At 35.5% G+C, this 20551-nt stretch overlaps 1 protein-coding gene across 2 annotated transcripts; it reads left to right on the top strand.

The window, feature by feature from the left end:
• The first annotated feature begins 2112 nt into the window (after positions 1 to 2112).
• fstl1a (follistatin-like 1a) lies at positions 2113 to 20095 on the top strand. 2 transcript variants are annotated; one of them, XM_058775997.1, is made up of 11 exons: positions 2113 to 2842; positions 2970 to 3026; positions 14384 to 14485; positions 15772 to 15901; positions 16238 to 16270; positions 16679 to 16809; positions 16927 to 17048; positions 18720 to 18832; positions 18943 to 19053; positions 19193 to 19293; positions 19509 to 20095. In XM_058775997.1, exons 1-11 carry the CDS (start codon positions 2765 to 2767, stop codon positions 19548 to 19550), a joined length of 1020 nt encoding a protein of 339 aa, XP_058631980.1. In that variant the 5' UTR covers positions 2113 to 2764; the 3' UTR covers positions 19551 to 20095. The 2 variants fall into 2 exon arrangements, with proteins under 2 accessions (XP_058631980.1, XP_058631990.1); XM_058776007.1 differs by lacking the exons at positions 2113 to 2842; positions 2970 to 3026 and adding exons at positions 11886 to 12323; positions 13043 to 13201.
• Positions 20096 to 20551: the final 456 nt, after the last annotated feature.

The raw sequence follows: 20551 nt of genomic DNA, 5'->3' as shown, positions 1-20551 counted from the left end.
GGCTGTCGCTGGGCAACACGGACTTTCAACTCCTCCAAAGATTTTCGATGGGGTTGAGATCTGAGACTGGCTAGGCCACTCCAGGACCTTGAAATGCTTCACGAAGCCACCCTTTGTTGCCCGGGTGGTGTGTTTGGGATCATTGTCATGCTGAAAGACCCAGCCACGTTTCATCTTCAATGCCCTTGCTGATGGAAGGAGGTTTTCACCAAAATCTCACGATACATGGCCCCATTCATTCTTTCGTTTACACGGATCAGTCGTCCTGGTCCCTTTGCAGAAAAACAGCCCCAAAGCATGATGTTTCCACCCCATGCTTCACAGTAGGTATGGTGTTCTTTGGATGCAACTCAGCATTCTTTCTCCTCCAAACACGACAAGTTGAGTTTTTACCAAAAGTTCTATTTTGGTTTCATCTGACCATATGACATTCTCCCAATCCTCTTCTGGATCATCCAAATGCTCTCTAGCAAACTTCAGACGGGCCGGACATGTACTGGCTTAAGCAGGGGACACGCCTGGCACTGCAGGATTTGAGTCCTGGCGGCGCAGTGTGTTACTGATGGTAGCCTTTGTTACTTTGGTCCCAGCTCTCTGCAGGTCATTCACTAGGTCCCCGTGTGGTTCTGGGATTTTTGCTCACAGTTCTTGAGATCATTTTGGCCCCACGGGGTGAGATCTTGCGTGGAGCCCCAGATCGAGGGAGATTATCAGTGGTCTTGTATGTCTTCCATTTTCTAATAATTGCTCCCACAGTTGATTTCTTCACACCAAGCTGCTTACCTATTGCAGATTCAGTCTTCCCAGCCTGGTGCAGGTCTACAATTTTGTTTCTGGTGTCCTTTGACAGCTCTTTGGTCTTGGCCATGGTGGAGTTTGGAGTTGGACTGTTTGAGGTTGTGGACAGGTGTCTTTTATACTGATAACAAGTTCAAACAGATGCCATTAATACAGGTAACGAGTGGAGGACAGAGGAGCCTCTTAAAGAAGAAGTTACAGGTCTGTGAGAGCCAGAAATCTTGCTTGTTTGTAGGTGACTAAATACTTATTTTACCGAGGAATTTACCAATTCATTCTTTAAAAATCCTACAATGTGATTTTCTGGATTTTTTTTTCTCATTTTGTCTCTCATAGTTGAGGTATATCTATGATGAAAATTTCAGGCCTCTCTCATCTTTTTAAGTGGGAGAACTTGCACAATTGGTGGCTGACTAAATACTTTTTTGCCCCACTGTATATATATATATATATATATATACATACATACACATACACAGCCACTCAAAAGTTTGGGATCAGTAAGATTTGTAATGTTTTTTTTAAAGAAGTTCTTTTGCTCATCAAGGCTTTATCTATTTGATCAAAAATACAGAAAAAAAAAATATTATTTTGTGAAATATTATTGCAATTTAAAAAAAGTTTTCTATTTTAATATACTTTAAAATATAATTTATTTCAGTGATCAAAGCTGAATTTTCTTCTCGTTCTTCAGTGTCACATGATCCTTCAGAAATCATTCTAATATGCTGATTTATAATCAATGTTGGAAACCGTTGTGCTGCTTCATATTTTTTTGGGACCTGTGATTTTTTTTTTTTTACATTTATTTATTTTTTATTTTTTTAGGATTCTCTGATTAATAAAAAGTTAAAAAGAACAGCATTTATTTAAAAAAAGAATTTTTGTTACAATATACAATGCTATTCAAAAGTTTGGGGTCAGTAAATTTTTTTCTTTTTTTTTTTTTTTAAGAAATTAATACTTTTATTCAAAAGTCATAAATTAATAAAAATTAATAAAAAGTCATAGTAAAGACTTACATTGTTAGAAAAGATTTCTATTTTGAACAAATGCTGCTCTTTTTAACTTTTTCATCAAAGAATCAAAGAAAAGAGTATCATAGGTTCCAAAAAACAATATGAAGCAGCACTACAGTTTCAACACTCACAATAAATCAGCATATTGGAATGATTTTTGAAGGATCATGTGACACTGAAGACTGGAATGATGCTGGAAATTTAGCGCTGCGTCACAGAAATAAATTATATTTTAGAGTATATTAAAATAGGAAACCAATATTAGAAATTGCAATAAGATTTCACAATTTACTGTTTTTTGGATTGAATAAATACAGCCTTGATGAGACTCTCTTAAAAAACATTAAAAATCTTACTGATCCCAAACTTTTGAGCGGCAGTGTGTAAAGAGAGAGAGAGAGAGAGTGTGACTGTTTTTTTCCCCTTTGTTTTTCCTTCTTTGAATCCTTGATTTTAAATATGATCATGCGGTATTATGATGTTTGTTTAATGAAAGTTACTAACATGTACATACAAATTCTATGATTATTCCATCCTTTAAACTTAATTTAACATGTTTTATAAGAATTTGAATAGGTTGGCAATTGTAATCCATATAAATCATGCCAATAAAGTTTTACAGAGATGGACTAAGAATAGTCCGTCTCTGTGTACCTACTTTTTTTGGACAAATTTATACCCAGAAGTGAACTCTGACAAACCTCCTACAACCTCCTTTGGGGACTTCCTCATTTGTAAAAATAGCATAAAAATAAAGTAAATAGATTTTTTTTTTTTCGGTTTAGGGTGCATGTAGATAAATGTCAGTATTTGTAACTTGCTGTATATCAAAATAATACAAGTCTATGGAATGTCCCCATTTCTATAGCTAAGTAAACGTGTGTGTGTGTGTTTGGGGGTGGGGTTGTGGGGGAGGGTGGATCACTGGATCTCTCCAGAACTCTGTAATGTTATCCCTCAGTTCTCTCTCTGTCCGTGCAACAGCTCCTCACATCTCTCCTTTCTTCTCTCACTTCCTGATAATGGTAAGTCATCATGCTTCTTATCATTGCACAGACCTTATGTGTGCACCAATACATCTGATATCTTTGTACTTATATTTTGTTGCATTTATAATTATATATCTTCTTCCGTGCTTATATCTTTCTGCAGATTATTAGGACACTTTCTCCATTCATTGTCCTCTCCGTTGTCTGCTGTTACGCAGAGGTAAGAGAGAAAGCCTTCTGAATTGTTTGGATAAAGTTCTCTAATAGAGGATAATAATGTCTTGGGGAGCTGAACAGAGCACTTCTGTATATTTTCAATTTGGCATAATGTCAATTTGAATAACTGCAAATAATTACAGCCATAATTCAAGTAATGCAGGCATCAGAGAATTTCATGTCTGATATTAAAACATTATTTCTAATGTTTTTTATTTTATTTTTATGTGCAATACTACTTTGGTTAAAAACTAGTAGGGCCCAGTGTACTGCGTTAATATTTACCATATACATTTTTAATAGGCATTTTACCCATGTTTTGAGTTATGCATTGCATTTTGTTTTAAGAGTAAAGTAAATATTCATAACTTAATAGATAAACTTTTCCATTTTTCTATAGATTGGTTTCTCACTGTGATAGTTTGAACAGTCACACTTTATTTTATGGTTCAATTCTCGCTATTAACAAACCATTAACTACAACTTTTGCCTCAATAAACTCCTAATGTTCAGCTTATTAATAATTAGTATGGTAGTTGTTACGTTTAGGTATTGGGTATAATAAGGATTAGGGATGTAGAATATGGTCATGCACATTATGTGCTTTAAAAGCACTAATAAACAGCCAATATGTTAATAATAGGCATGCTAATAAGCAACTAGTTAAAAGAGAGAACTGGTCCCTATACTAAAGTGTTACCGTTTGAACTTAACATAACTTCAGAAACCCTGAAGTATAAACCTTTTTTAGGAGTGTAAACCCAGCATTTGTAGGCGTCAGATGTGAGCTAGTTGTCTGGGCTTAGCAGATGAATGAGCAGCTGCTGTTTGTCTTGGCAGGTAAAAGCAAAGTAATTGGTAGGTGGAGTAATGGAAAGCCAAACAACAGCAGACATTACCACACGGGTGGGATAAGGGCATTTTAACACTAACTCTGAACACTTCACACAGACGCACAAGCACAGCTGTTCTGTGTTGTATGTGTGTGCAGAACTCTGGCATGTGATCTGTACTTTGGTCTTGTGCGGTGTTCAGGTGCTGACACATAGTTAGACACGGCAGATGTGCTGGTCTTTTCATGTGTGCACCTGGAGGCCTGTTTACATCTGCACATCATCAGGACGAACCACCTCATGCCTTTTCATTAGAAACCAAACAACAGGGCTCACACAATGAAGTTCCTGTGTTCAGTAGAGCAGTTGTGTGGAGGGTATATTTTTAGAGATGATTTCACATGTACCATCTGCATGATGATGAGATGGTTAAAGAGTTAAAGAACAGATTGATCTTTTTTATGTAGGAATGTGGTAGGACTAAGAAACTAATGTGAAAAAACATATACATACATACCATGTAAAAGTTTGGTGCCTGTAAGTTTTTTTTTTTTGGTGCCTGTAAGTTTTCACCAAGGCCAATTTGATCAAAAATACAGTAAAATCAACAATATTGTAAAATATTATTACAATTTAAAATAAAACAAAATTAAATTAAAAAATAAAATATTTCAAATATAACATTTTAATAAAATAAAATTTAATATTTAAATATACAGGTGCATCTCAATAAATTAGAATGTCGTGGAAAAGTTCATTTATTTCAGTAATTCAACTGAAATTGTGAAACTCGTGTATTAAATAAATTCAGTGCACACAGACTGAAGTAGTTTAAGTCTTTGGTTCTTTTAATTGCGATGATTTTGGCTCACATTTAACAAAAACCCACCAATTCACAATCTCAACAAATTAGAATACTTCATAAGACCAATTAAAAAAAATATATATTTTTAGTGAATTGTTGGCCTTCTGGAAAGTATGTTCATTTACTGTATATGTACTCAATACTTGGTAGGGGCTCCTTTTGCTTTAATTACTGCCTCAATTCGGCGTGGCATGGAGGTGATCAGTTTGTGGCACTGCTGAGGTGGTATGGAAGCCCAGGTTTCTTTGACAGTGGCCTTCAGCTCATCTGCATTTTTTGGTCATTTAACCAACTTTTGGTGCTTTTGGCAGTGTGGGCAGGTGCCAAATCCTGCTGGAAAATTAAATCAGCATCTTCAAAAATCTGGTCAGCAGAAAGAAGCATGAAGTGCTCCAAAATTTCTTGGTAAAAGGGTGCAGTGACTTTGGTTTTCAAAAAAACACAATGGACCAACACCAGCAGATGACATTGCACCCCAAATCATCACAGACTGTGGAAACTTAACACTGGACTTCAAGCAACTTGGGCTATGAGCTTCTCCACCCTTCCTCCAGACTCTAGGACCTTGGTTTCCAAATGAAATACAAAACTTGCTCTCATCTGAAAAGAGGACTTTGGACCACTGGGAGTCTCCTTAGCCCAGGTAAGACGCCTCTGACGTTGTCTGTGATTCAGGAGTGGCTTAACAAGAGGAATACGACAACTGTAGCCAAATTCCTTGACACGTCTGTGTGTGGTGGCTCTTGATGCCTTGACCCCAGCCTCAGTCCATTCCTTGTGAAGTTCACCTTTTTCTTCCACACTTTTTCCTTCCACTCAACTTTCTGTTAACATGCTTGGATACAGCACTCTGTGAACAGCCAGCTTCTTTGGCAATGAATGTTTTTGGCTTACCCTCCTTGTGAAGGGTGTCAATGATTGTCTTCTGGACAACTGTCAGATCAGCAGTCTTCCCCATGATTGTGTAGCCTAGTGAACCAAACTGAGAGACCATTTTGAAGGCTAAGGAAACCTTTGCAGGTGTTTTGAGTTGATTAGCTGATTGGCATGTCAGCATATTCTAATTTGTTGAGAAAGTGAATTGGTGGGCTTTTGTTAAATGTGAGCCAAAGTCATCACAATTAAAAGAACCAAAGACTTAAACTACTTCAGTCTGTGTGCACTGAATTGATTTAATACACGAGTTTCACAATTTGAGTTGAATTACTGAAATAAATGAGCTTTTCCACAACATTCTAATTTATTGAGATGCACCTGTATTTTAAAATCTAATTTATGTAATGCAAAGCTGAATTTTGGCTGTCTACACTGGACGTTTCAAAGCAGACGTTCCAAATCCATTAGTTCTGTTGTTGGAAGTAGCGCAAGTGCTTGGACTATGTCTGAAACAAAGCTGTGAAAATTGTCATAGAACTTTACAAAGAAAATATTAGTGCGACAAACCAAAAGGGAACTTTGCAAAAATAAAAATCTGACTTTTTCATGCAAATAAGCAAAAGATTTCATGAGCACCAGACGCTTTTGCGAACTTATGTGAAATTTTCATGTGAGAACAATACATTTTTCATGCTAGCAGTTTTTTTTTTCTTGTTTGCATGCAAAAATCAATGGATTTTTTATTTTTGCAAAGGTCCCTTAGGTGCTGCGTAAAGTACACTGCCGTTCAAAAATCTGGGATCAGTAAGTTTTTTTTAAAGAAGTTTCTTACGCTTGTCAAGGCTGTATCTGTATCTATTTGATCAAGAATACAGAAAAAAACTGTAATTTTGTGAAATATTATTGCAATTTAAAATAAGTTTCTATTTTAACTAAATTTTCAGCATCATTACTCCAGTCTTCAGCGTCACATGATCCTTCAGAAATCCTTCTACTTTGCTGATTTGCTGCTCAAGAAACATTACAGTAGTGTATGTTTTGTATATTTTAGTCCACATTTCCATCTCTGTAGATTTTTCATCGGTTGTTTCTACTATGCAGGCTTAACAAAAGTTAGGGACGAGTATGTTTATATCATCATATTAAAGGTAAGGTTATTTCAGATCAATTGGGCTATTTTTGACAGTCATACCAATATCAGAAAGGGGCCTAATTTACTTAAGCTCAACCTGTATGAACAGACATTTTGCAGCTTATGCTTTATACACCTGCCAATTCTCCCAACATCAAAAACACATTTACACCTGCATTCTTTATTTTTGCATGAGCATGAACAAACATCTGGCAGACAGAAGTATAAGAAATAGAGAGAGGCTTTAAATGCTTTGCTGAAAAATACAGCAACTATAGATATCACAGGATTTTCATTTGCATTCTGCCACTGCAGGGCACTAAATTAATAGGCTTCTGGTTGGTGGCTCATGAGTATAAATAAAAAGCTTCTTAGGCTAAAGTTGTTAAAGTGTTGTTATGCGGTTGAAAGTGAGTTTTGTAGTTTTGTTATGTGGTGAGACAAGACATTCTGGTCCCTAGAAACCAATTTCCAATCTTCTCAGAAGCACAAATCGTCATAGTCAATATAATTTCTGTGTTCACATTAGCTCCAATAGCGGAAGAAAAATCATTTTATGACTTTACAAAAGAGTAAAAAATTATTACATTGGTCAGAAGAGAGAAAGATGACAAATTTGTTGTCACTCCTTCAGCTGTTGTATTTTTAGAAACACTCACATAGTAGTGTTAACTAGTTTTATATATTACAGTGTACATAACATATAATAAATGTACATAACATTTTTTTTAAATGAAAATATAAAGAAAACTTTGTTAGAATTTCAATGTTAAATGATTCATCACAGTCTGTGTACATTCATTTTTCACAAGAACTGTACTCTTCACACGTTTGCCACAGACTCGTTCTAGATTGCTCAAGTAAAATTAAGTGTTAATAATCAATAAGTATGAAAGTCTGAGAGGACAGAAATATGGATACATTGATACTGAAGCCCTGAGATTAAGTCTAAACAATGTAGTACATCTCAAGTTTTCAAAAATGTGTTTTGGCACTGGGAATGAAGTAAATTCCTTTTTAACACAAAGCCATTTTATTTTTTTCAGTGCTGGCTGTGTTTTTGACACATCTGAGTTCGTTTCTGGCAAATACTGCAGATTATACTGTCAAAAGCAACGTTGTTGAAATGTGGATGAGCACATATTTTTTCCTCAGAGTTTCCTCTGTGGTTCTCTTATGGGTGTTAATGAAAGTCAAACGTGTGTTCAGACTTAAGCTCATCCACATGAGAGAAGGGCTGGTGTATCTGAGCGTATTTTTAAAGTTAGGATCAGTATAGTGATTTTACACAGACATCTGTTCACTAATAATGTGGTGTCGTCTTACAGAGTCTGTCTGCTCTGATCTCCATCAAACGATCTCAGCTGACACACTCTGGAATGTGAGGAATGTGCCGTCTGCCCTCTGGTTTTAGGTCAATGCTCGATCTGCGTGTGTGCTTTATACAGCCTGTTAGGAGTTTTGTGAGGTGTGTGAAAGGGGTTTCCGCTCATCTCGGTTTATTGGTGTTAATATTCTGTTGAATGTGTGGGGGACTCTTCTGGTTTTTGCACTTTAGCCAGCATCTGTGAAGGTGTGAATTCCTCTCTTTCAGTTCTCTTCAAAACTGATCTGTCTCTCTCTTTAATGTTATATTTAATATTAATATGTTAAACTACAGAGCCCTGCACATGACATGCAAGAAAAAAATAAATAAATCTTGCTATTCCGTTCCCTCGATTTGCTAAATTGTGCACACGATTTACTAATTCATTCCCTCAATTTATAAATTGTGTGAATAATTTAGCAAATCGAGGGAACAAATTAGTAAATTGTGCACACGATTTAGCCTACTATTTTTTTTTTTCCTGCATGTCATGTGCGGGGCTCTGTATTAAACTATAGATTTTATTTCCTCATTCATACTGTAAGTGTGTTGGAAAAGATGTTTCTTATGCTCACCAAGGCTACCTGGTGGTTAAAATACAGTAAAATCAGTAATAATTGTGACAAATTATGTTTTTTTTCTATTTGACTATATATTAAAATGTAATTTATTCCTGTGATGCAAATCTGAATTTTCAGCATCATTACTCCAGTCTTCAGTGTCACATGATCCTTCAGAAATCCTTCTAATACAGGTGCATCTCAATAAATTAGAATGTCGTGGAAAAGTTCATTTATTTCAGTAATTCAACTCAAATTGTGAAACTCGTGTATTAAAGAAATTCAGTGCACACAGACTGAAGTAGTTTAAGTCTTTGGTTCTTTTAATTGTGATGACTTTGGCTCACATTTAACAAAAACCCAACAATTCACCATCTCAACAAATTAGAATATGGTGACATGCCAGTCAGCTAATCAACTCAAAACACCTGCAAAGGTTTCCTGAGCCTTCAAAATGGTCTCTCAGTTTGGTTCACTAGGCTACACAATCATGGGGAAGACTGCTGATCTGACAGTTGTCCAGAAGACAATCACTGACACCCTTCACAAGGAGGGTAAGCCACAAACATTCATTGCCAAAGAAGCTGGCTGTTCACAGAGTGCTGTATCCAAGCATGTTAACAGAAAGTTGAGTGGAAGGAAAAAGTGTGGAAGAAAAAGCAACCGAGAGAACTGTAGCCTTATGAGGATTGTCAAGCAAAATTGATTCAAGAATTTGGGAGAACTTCACAAGGAATGGACTGAGGCTGGGGTCAAGGCATCAAGAGCCACCACACAGACGTGTCAAGGAATTTGGCTACAGTTGTCGTATTCCTCTTGTTAAGTCACTCCTGAATCACAGACAACGTCAGAGGCGTCTTACCTGGGCTAAGGAGAAGAAGAACTGGACTGGTGCCCAGTGGTCCAAAGTCCTCTTTTCAGATGAGAGCAAGTTTTGTGTTTCATTTGGAAACCAAGGTCCTAGAGTCTGGAGGAAGGGTGGAGAAGCTCAAAGCCCAAGTTGCTTGAAGTCCAGTGTTAAGTTTCCACAGTCTGTGATGATTTGGGGTGCAATGTCATCTGCTGGTGTTGGTCCATTGTGTTTTTTTGAAAACCAAAGTACCAAAAGTTGGTTAAATGACCATGGTGTTGGTGTGCTTGACTGGCCAGCAAACTCACCGGACCTGAACCCCATAGAGAATCCATGGGGTTTTGTCAAGAGGGAAATGAGAAACAAGAGACCAAAAAATGGTCTTATGAAGTATTCTAATTTGTTGAGATAGTGAATTGGTGGGTTTTTGTTAAATGTGAGCCAAAATCATCACAATTAAAAGAACCAAAGACTTAAACTACTTCAGTCTGTGTGCATTGAATTTATTTAATACATGAGTTTCACAATTTGAGTTGAATTACTGAAATAAATGAACTTTTCCACGATATTCTAATTTATTGAGATGCACCTGTATGCTGATTTGCTGCTCATAAAACATTTCTTAGTATTATCAATATTGAAAACAGTCGAGCTGCTTAATATTTCTGGTTGTGTTATTGTGTTTGTCTGGTTAGGATGCTCATATGAATAAAGGAGATGAATTGAGTATGCTTCTTTTCATATTTTAGAATAACCATACAGCGATTGTTGAAATATCTTAAATCAGACCCGGTCAAGAAACTTAAATACAAGTTCAACTGAAAAGTATTTGAAAAAGGTCTTTGGGTCTGTTAACAGATCAAAATGGACAGGCCTGTTTGTTTTTCACTTTTCCCTGTGTACATATTCTCTGGCACTCTGAGTCATCACTAGTAAACACATTTAATCACACACACACACACACACACACACACACACACACACTAACCACTGGAAAACTCTGATGCATTCCCCAAGTGAGATCATATTATTGGCACCCAATGAACATTTTATGTGAAATATTCATTGCACGTGTACACATTCCCATGTGATAGAGAGAGAGAAGAATCTGCACATTAGGCTGCTCCACCCTACATGATCCCCTTAAAACATAATCCCTTTTCCTCACCTCCTTGAGCTACCATTCTATTGTGTCCCACAGTCTTCCCAATGAGAAGTTAAAGGTCAGAGTTGAGGGGTCACAGGCCATGTAGAGATGGACAGATGTCCCAAGGCTGTATGTCAACATGTATCCAACTATACATGTACGACATCTTGCTGGACATTCTGTACACAGATGCAGTCTGTCCTGAGCCAGCAAGTAAGAACTTGCACTGGTGAGTACCTCCTCTGGGGCTTTTAAAAAGGTAATGCTTCATTTGCCACTCTTTCACTAAAAATACAGTATATATGTAATGTACAGTGCGCTATGCTAGGCCAGAATATATAATAGAATAGAGAAAGAATATCTCTTGGAATATATGCAGTGTGTGTGTGTATATATATATATATATATATATATATATATATATATATATATATATATATATATATATATATATATATATATATATATATATATATACACACACTGCATATATAAAATGTAAAATATATTTTATATAATATTTATTATACAGATATTATTAGTTTTAATTTTACATTATATTATAAAATATATTACTAGTGTTCCTTTTTGTTGCACTTTAATTAAAACTAAGTAATTAAAAAGAAAATTTTGCCAGCCTTTCACTAACAATATAGTACATATGTAATGTAGATTGTGCTATGCTAGGCTAAAATATATAATAAAAAATTTAATTCTAATTTAATATTATTTGTATTTAAATTGTTTATATTATATTATATTATATTATATTATATTATATTATATTATATTATATTATATTATATTATATTATATTATATTATATTATATTATATTATATTATATTATATTATAAGAATATTACCAATGTTCTATTTTGGTCTTTTTGGTTGCACTTTAAATAAAATAAAACTTTGCCAGAGGTGAAAGACTACAAAGAGGTAGCTCAAAAACGTCTGCTTTTCGATAGTATACTAGTACAAATGCTTTTCCTGTAGAAGGATCAGAGCACGGATACACAGATGTTGCAGTTTGTTTGTATGTTTGTGTGTGTGTGTGTGCCATCTGTCTTGTAGTCGTGTGGGGCTGCTTTTATATGTGTGTGTTTTTCAGTGAGTGACAGCATGTGCTGGTGTATTGTCTTTGGTCCGACTCTTTGTTACTCACCCTCTTTATTAGATGGCAAAGGTCAACAGGTCTGGCTCCCATCTGGAGCTGTGTCAGGGCAGCACATGTCTGAGCAGAGTGAATGAGCAAGTTCTGTTTATTTAGGTGAAAACATCAGAGATGGGAAGTAACGGAGTACAAATACTTACTGTAGGCTACTTAAGTAGATTTTTCTGGTATCAGTACTTTACTTCACTATTTATTTTTCTGACTACTTTTTACTTTTACTCCTTACATTTTTACACAAATATCTGTACTTTCTACTAATCACATTTTCAAACCAGGCTCGTTACTTTAGTTTTGGTGGATCACCATTCGATAACAAATCTATAATAAATCATGAATCGGTTAGTCTTGACTGGTAACGCGATTCTGCTCGCGCGCACTCCGCGTCTCCGCCAAAAGGTTTCTATCGGTTTCTATCAGAGTAATCAATACAAGAGACTCGAGGATGGAGTGGATCAGAGAGGCAAAACTACTGACCTGTTCATGACTTCAAGTGCAGGTCTTCTGTAAATAGGCTGTAGTTTTGTGTTTGTTTACTTAACGTTAGTTAAGAATTAAACTGCTAGCATCTCTTAGCAGCCAGATGATTAATAATAGCCTACTCTAAACTAAACTGAACTAAATTACTATCATCACTCAAAATACTGTATGATAAAGGACATCATTATTATCTACTGTAAAGTTACAGTAGTAATTTAGCAAACAAATGTTATAAAACATCGTTTTATAATACGTTTAGAGGAGAGGGAGCTAGGGCAGATAACATAACGCTTAAGAAAATTCAAACCAAAAACCATGGTAACCACAAATGAACCATGGTTTTGCTACACTAACTATAGTCTAACCATGAAATGTGTAGTGAAACTATGGTTGTAAATTAAAACGGATTGTAATCAATCTGCCAAAAAAAAAAAAACATGGTTACTATACTTTTACTGTAACAAACCATGGTTAACTTTGGTAAGAGAAAAATATGACTCATGATAATGCAATAACATGTACAGTATTAGGATGTTTCTTTAAATATATTGTCATGATGTAATTATTATTGTACTAATTTTGACATTTAGGCAATTTAAAAGTATAGTTTGGCTAAATCTATTTAAGTCATTATAAGATGGAACAACAACACATGGTCATAATGCGATACTTTAAATTGAACTAAAAAAAGTTATGTTATTGCAAACAGAATACAATGAGGTGGTTGTTTTGCAACAGGGTGGAGAGTGGAGACAGTTCTGTTCATAATAGCAGATGGCTGATGGGAAAATTGACAGGTTCAAGAAAATTAGTGGAAAAAAAGTAAACACACACAAAGTAAGATGTAGAGAGATATCGTGGAAAATGAAGAGACTGAAAAGGAAAATGGAAGTGAAGGTGAAGTTCAGTGGAGCACATTTAATTATTTTGCATGGCCCCAGCCTAACCTCTTTTTTAAAATGTGATGGCCATACAAAAAAAAAAGGGTTATTCGTGGTTTCAGAATTTGTTGTGGGTGTATGGGATGGCCTGGATGAGTGTGAGATTTCCTTGCCTGAAATGTTGTCCCAGTCCTGCCCTGTTCTACATGGTGGTTGTTCAGCCATGATACATTCATTAGCTAACAAAATATTAAATGTAAGTTATTTTGTATTAATGTGTCAATATGACGTGAGGTCCCGTTACCAGCGTCACTAAAACAGGTAGTAGTAATGAGTACTTTTTACTTAAGTAAATGTCAAAGCCAATACTTCTTTACTTTAACTTGAGTAAAAAAGTGTAGCCAGTACTTCTACTTTTACCAAAGTATTTTTAAACATGAGTATCTGTACTTCTACTTGAGTGAAGGATGTGTGCACTTTTGCCATCTCTGGAAAACATGGTGGACAAGAGTGCATAAAGTCCACTTTGGTTACACTTTATTTTGATAGTCCACTTTAGACATTCTACTAACTATAAGTAACTATGTAACTACATGTCAACTAATTCTCATTCATTTGTAACTACATGTCTACTAACTCTCAGTAGGGTAGGTTTAGGGTTAGTAGAATAAGTTGACATATACTTGCAAAGTTTCTGATAGTCAGTATGTTGTATGTTGTGGACCCATCAAAATAAAGTGTTAGAAGTTATTAAGCAGACAGTCTACTAATACTCTAATGACTGCTAGTTGACATGTAGTTGCAAAGTTACTTACCGTTAGTAGAATGTCTAAAGTGGACTATCAAAATAAAGTGTTACCTCCACTTTTGTACGACTGTGGGTCAGTGTATCATTTGTTATTTGGATGTTACCCAATAAAGAAAACAGCATGGTGGTTATCATTTATTAATAAATAAACAGTTCTGCTTCAGGTTTTGTTAGACCTGACCCAGTGCACCATTATGTTAAGTATAGCCTGCCATCTTGTGGTTACGTCTAAAATGTGCATGTTTTCCGCCTTTACCGATAAAAATGGGATTAGCCAAAGTACAACACTAAATGTCACTGTCATATCGAAAAGATCCTGGAAACGCTGTTTGATGTGATAATACTGTAGACCTACTTACATTTCTCTGTTTCTGTCTGTGTTTTGTGCAGGAGGTAAGGAGTAAAAGTAAAGTTTGTGCCAATGTGTTCTGTGGAGCTGGGAGAGAATGTGCTGTGACAGAGAAAGGAGAACCAAGCTGTCTGTGTATTGAGGTGAGTCATTGTATTCAGCCACACATTCACCGGGACTCTGAAAAAACCCATTCACATGCTGCCTTTCCCACCACGGTTGCCAGATCTGCTTTACAAAACTAGTACTAAAGCATCCCAATGATTAATTAAACTAACTACCATAACTCTAATTGCCACTCCCATACCTAAAATATATATTTTACCCATGAAAATCAATGTATAGTAATATTCTTTCTTACTTTCTTTGTCAAAGAAACAGCCTACATAATACAGAATAAGTTTTTCAATGCAAACATTTCAGTTAAGCATAATAAATAAACCTGCAGGAACAGTTTACAAGTATTGGCAACCTTATTACGGACTGTGGCATTATCATCCACATTTGCCCCTTACTGTTTTATAAACAAACTAGGTGTTTTTCATGGCATAGGTTTTAATTTTTGGTCATCAAGTGGTGACCCAACAAGTAGCCTACCAAAATATTTGATCATACACAAGTAAACAAAAATATCCTTGAAATGCAACAACACAACAATATGGAAAATCAGTAACGTTAAAACATGACAGGAAAACACACACACACACACACACACACACACAACTCTGTATAGCTATCTTTGTGAGGACATACATTGACACAATGCAATCACTAGCTCCTTACCCTAACCCTAACCTTCAGAACTAAGTGCCTCACCCAAACCCTTACCCTAAACCTACCCTTTACCCAATTATAACCTGACCCCTAAAACCAAGTCTTGACCCTCAAACAGGCCTTTAAAGGGGTCTCAGAAAGTGAGGACCGGCCAAAATGTCCTCACTTTACAAGATTGTCCTCACTCCGATGGTCTAAAACTCAAACCGGCCCTCACAAAGATAGCTGTACAAGTGCACACACACACACACACACACACACACACAAATATATAAATAACAGCAGAATTGTAATTTACTATCCTGCAACAAACACTGGATCAGATATTGTAGGCTATTATTTTTAGTTCATATTAAAATAACAGATGAATTGTATTGGACACACAGCCTTTAAACAACAAAACATGAAATGAGTTTTTACCATTTCAAAAGTTTATTTATTTATTTATTTGCTTGCTATTCAAATATGCTCATAGTTAATTGTCATATTATTATTTTAATTTTAAAATTATTTTTTCTGTTATAACAGACCCATGACCCATTTTCTTTGATTCAACATGCACTAGTTGAGAACAACTGAAATAAATGACATGGATCTCATGAATGTACACTTATTTCAATGTGTGTGTGTGTGTGTGTGTGTGTGTCTTGATCAGCAATGTAAACCCCATAAGCGTCCAGTTTGTGGAAGTAATGGGAAGACATACCGTAATCACTGTGAGCTGCATCGTGATGCCTGTCTCACCGGACTCAAAGTTCAGGTAGCCCATGATGGACATTGTAAAGGTAAGTGTGTATGTGCTCTCCATTTAACAGGTTTATAGTGTTTGCATAGTTGCATTCATGGAATACTACAATATATAAAACAGACCTTACCATTTCAATGATGAGTATGTGTAGATGCTTCACCTCGAACCACTAGCATAGATGTTAATGGGAAATGTCATTGTAGCCTAGGAATTTAAATAATTGCAGCCATTTCCTCTCAGAAATGTCACCACAATTTGCCACATTTGAATACATAAATATGCAAAATATTTTAAGAACATTGCAGAAAAGGCAGCTTCTGTTTTCAGGTGTTGATAAAACTCACTGACCTGGTTTCTGTCTCTTCTCGTTTAGAGAAAAAAATGGAAAAAGTCACCAACAGCCCAAGTGAGTAAACATACATCTGTTAGGTTGAGAACTGATTATCATTCAATATTTTTTTTTTTTTTTAAATGTGGAATTATGCCTTTTTATTGTTAGAGTCTACCATATAACATTCAATACTCGAGTGTATTTACTGAGCAGTTTTATTTGGATGGAATATGTAATACAGGACTAAAAATTACTTAAAATTATTAATAGTAGATAGTGATTGAAAACAAAGGATTATATTTTCTTGATTTTTCTAGAATGTATTTTCATTCATTAATTTTCATTTTAATCATTATCTATTCAAATAGAGTCTGACTGGGTCAAAGATGGTGGTCAATATGTTTTGAAAGGGCATAAATTTACTTAGTTTTCAGATGTATAGTGCAATTGTAACATGTTGGGCCTATTTGTTTGATTATTTAGTTGTTTGTTACCTTACGGACCGCAATGAGTTGAGGAGTCGTGTGATTGAATGGCTGCAGTCTGAGGTGGAGCCTGACGGCTGGTTTTCGAAAGGATCCAACTTCTCAGACGTCCTCCTCAAATACTTCCAGGTGTTTGTGTGTGTGTGTGTGTGTGTCAACATATTGATTCATTGAACACAATGCATTTGTCATCAGAAATGCTGGTGTGTCTCACACTTTTATTTTATGCTGTTCGTGTTTCAACAGAACTATGATAATGGAGATGCTCAGCTGGATTCAACAGAACTCTTGAAGTTCATTCAACATAATGAGACTGCAATAAATGTCACATCTCCTTATGCTGAGGAGGAGAACAACCGCCTACTCAGGTCACACACGCATACACACACCCACACCAATACAAAGTCTCTTTAAATAAAATTGTGGTGGGGGGGGTGTAAATGGCTTTTACAGTGGAAAAAGTGTACCTTAATTTTAGTTTAGTTTCACAATACATCTATAAAAAAATCTCTCACATGCATTCAGATATAATATTCATAATAGGCATACTCTATCAAGTATATAATGTTCTCTTGCCCTTGTTGGTTCATCTCCATCTTATATGACTTACAATCTTGTTTTTTGTTTAATCATTTGACCTGCACAAATCAGATAAACTGATGAAAGTGTGTCATTTGTAGATAGAGACAGTTTACAGTTGTAAAGTTTATTAACCTGAGCACTTTCTTTATACTCGGCACTATCTGTGTCAATACTTCTATCAGTTCTTCTTTACAGCCGCTTCTGATAATTTCTATCTGAAGATTCTGAAAATCTTTTTGATAACCGATATATCTCTGGGCTAGTCTATTAAACGTAATGATTATGACCTCACTGTCCTCTGACCGAAGCGCAAGCAAGTCTTTCAGTATGCTTACAATTTACTCTCACAAGACAAAACAAGATATTGCTATCAAATACAGCTTGTTTTTACTTTGTGCATTCGGCATTTAAGTTGCATTTTATTTTGGTCAATAAAAATGGGCGCAAAATCCATCACTTAGTAAATCTGATAAAGACCCCACGAGATTCACCACTGTGACTGTTCCAGTGGTCTTCCGACCGATATGAGTTCTTCAAAAGGTCAGTGCTGATACTGATATCTAGAGATGAGGGTGTTCAATGGCCAATATATATATACGTAATACAGTTTGCAGGTTGTAATACAAATGCAGAATTGTTTGGCTGTTTAACACAATATTTCAGTACATAGTCCATTACTGTCCAATCTGTACCACATTATAACATGGAAGTCCTTTTTCGTTTGTAAGCTCTCTCTGTGAGATATTTCATAGGCATTGGAATTTGAATTGAATTAGGATTGAATGTAGAACGCTTAATAGAGAGGAAAATTAATTGGAGCTTATTCTTATAATTTTGTGAACGATCAAATGCCTTGACGGCTAGAAAGCAGACATGCTATCTGTTTGCAAACTGCTGTTATACTGTTTGGGGGTAGTATGTTTTTTTTTAAAGAAATGTATACTTTTATTCAGCAAGGATGCATAAAATTGATCAAAAGTGACAGTAAAGACATTTATATGGTTACAAAAGAATCCCATTTCAAATAAATGCTGCTATTTTGAACTTTGTATTCATCAAAGAACCAACGTATCGCGTAATGTAAAATGAATTAAGCAGACTGCTTTCAAAATTGATAGAAATAATGGAAATGTTTCTTGAGCAGTAAATTTGCATATTAGGATCATGTGATACGGAAGACTGCTCTGAATTCAGCTTTGCCATCACTGTTTGCAAAAATATTTTAAAATCTTACCGATCCCAAACTTTTAAACATTAGTGTGCATTGTACATTCTGTGATGTCCTTTACCAGGAAAGAGAACCACAGATAGCTATTATATGACACTAAAATAATGCTGAGAATTTTATTTTAAAGGGTAGTAGTTATTCCAGTAGCAATTTTGGATGACAGAATGTCAACAGAATGTTATAAGATGCAATAAAATATTAAAAGCAGTGGTGACTGTGTGTTCTGCAGGAGTCTGTGTGTGGATGCCCTCATTGAGCTGTCTGATGAGAATGCCGACTGGAAACTGAGCTTCGATGAGTTCTTGAACTGCCTCAGGCCTGGATTCAACCCTCCAGAGAGGAGTAAGATCCACAACCACTCGCTCCATTTTCTAGTATAATACATTTATAGACCTGTGTATGAACATATAGCCTGCAAAATATGTGTATTGAGTGCCATTACACATTTTTAGAGTGTGCCTTAGAGGACGAGACATATGAGGATGGTGCTGAGACTCAAATGGAATGTAACCGCTGCGTTTGTGCCTGCGGGAACTGGGTCTGCACTGCTGTTATTTGTGATGGTGAGCTAAAACCTGGGATATTGCTGTTGGTTTTTCTGCAGCTGGGGTTGAGGCTGGGATTTGAACAGCAAAGCTGGATGAAATTAGATTTTTTTTCTGTGGAATGTGGTCTGACTTTCTGTCCTTTCTCTCACTGCAGGTTCAAATAAGTTACCTGCGCTTGAGGAAATGGAGGGAAATAATCAGGAGATGACGGAGGAGGAGTGGACTCGCCGAGTGGCTGAACTCAATAAACATCAGGTTGGGACTGAGTGTAATGTTCGAAAACATTGAGTATTGACAAATAACATCATGTCCTGCTTAAAGGGCACCACTGATTAAGTGTGATGGGATGTGCATTTGCCCTAACATACCGTGTCTAAACTTTCCTTCCTGATGTCTGTTTTGTTTGGCTGGGTCTTCATGGACCTAAAGCAAATAAAATGTGTGACTTTTTAACTGTTTTCCCTCCATAGGAAACAATGGAGAAGATGAAAATGGCCACTAAAAAAGTCTGAGGAGTAATTCAGGAGGAGGGATGAACTTTTTCCCAGATTTCAGCTTCAATCAACCTGTGTTTGAATGGAAAGAGAGAGAAAGTTTCATTTGTTTAGTTTATTATATTAATTATTGATGTATTCAAAGGTGTCTTCTCTTCTGGTATTTGATATAGTCTTTTTTTATTTGTATGGGACAATAAAAGAGTCTGTATGATTTGTATCTGTAGTGTAAATTACTGCAAACCTTTTTGTAATAGTATTTTTTAAACATTCAGTGTAATTTTAATGTTTCTATAAGGCAATGTGTTCATTTTTACCTTAAAGTTAACAGAAAATATGAAAATATATTTTGTATAAAGACCATTAACATCAAAAAGGTTTTTGCATTGTGAAATAATTATAAATTTTATCACAATTTTGATGATTGTAATATGACATACAGTATCTTATGTACAGTGTAGAATTTACTTCACCTTTCAAAAAGCCAGGGATTGGATAATGTCAACAGGAATCCCTCATTATTTTGTGATGACTTTGGATTAATAAAATCAGAATGAATTCAGAACATACAAAACTGGTCAGGTTGATCTGTTTGTTAATTTTTTTCCCCAGCTGGTTGGGCTAGGGGATATTTTAAACTGGTTAAGACCAGCTTAAACCAGCAAACCAGGTTGGTTTAAACAGGGTTTTTGTTTTCAGCAGGGAAATACTACAGCTATTTATAAATCATCTATGTTGTCTATTAACCTTAATTGGCAATCAATCAATAAAACTATAAAGCAATAATCTTAAAAGAAAGGGCCAATTTTAATCAAGTAATGGGCATGTCTGATTGTATACCGTGTACAGTATATACTGGCATTATTGTGTAATCAAAATTATTATTGCTTAGTCTTAGCTAATTGCTACTTTTTTAATTACACTAACTTTTTCATTTTGTATAAAATATGACTACATGTAGTTTTATAACTACACAAACTGTTATGACTTAAGTATAAGCCCTGGCTCATGCTGATAAA

Source organism: Onychostoma macrolepis, chromosome 01 (assembly GCF_012432095.1).
Source record: "Onychostoma macrolepis isolate SWU-2019 chromosome 01, ASM1243209v1, whole genome shotgun sequence".
Lineage (NCBI taxonomy): Eukaryota > Metazoa > Chordata > Actinopteri > Cypriniformes > Cyprinidae > Onychostoma > Onychostoma macrolepis.
The sequence above is the reverse complement of the archived record's forward strand: the minus strand, read 5'-3'. Positions and strand labels throughout refer to the sequence as shown.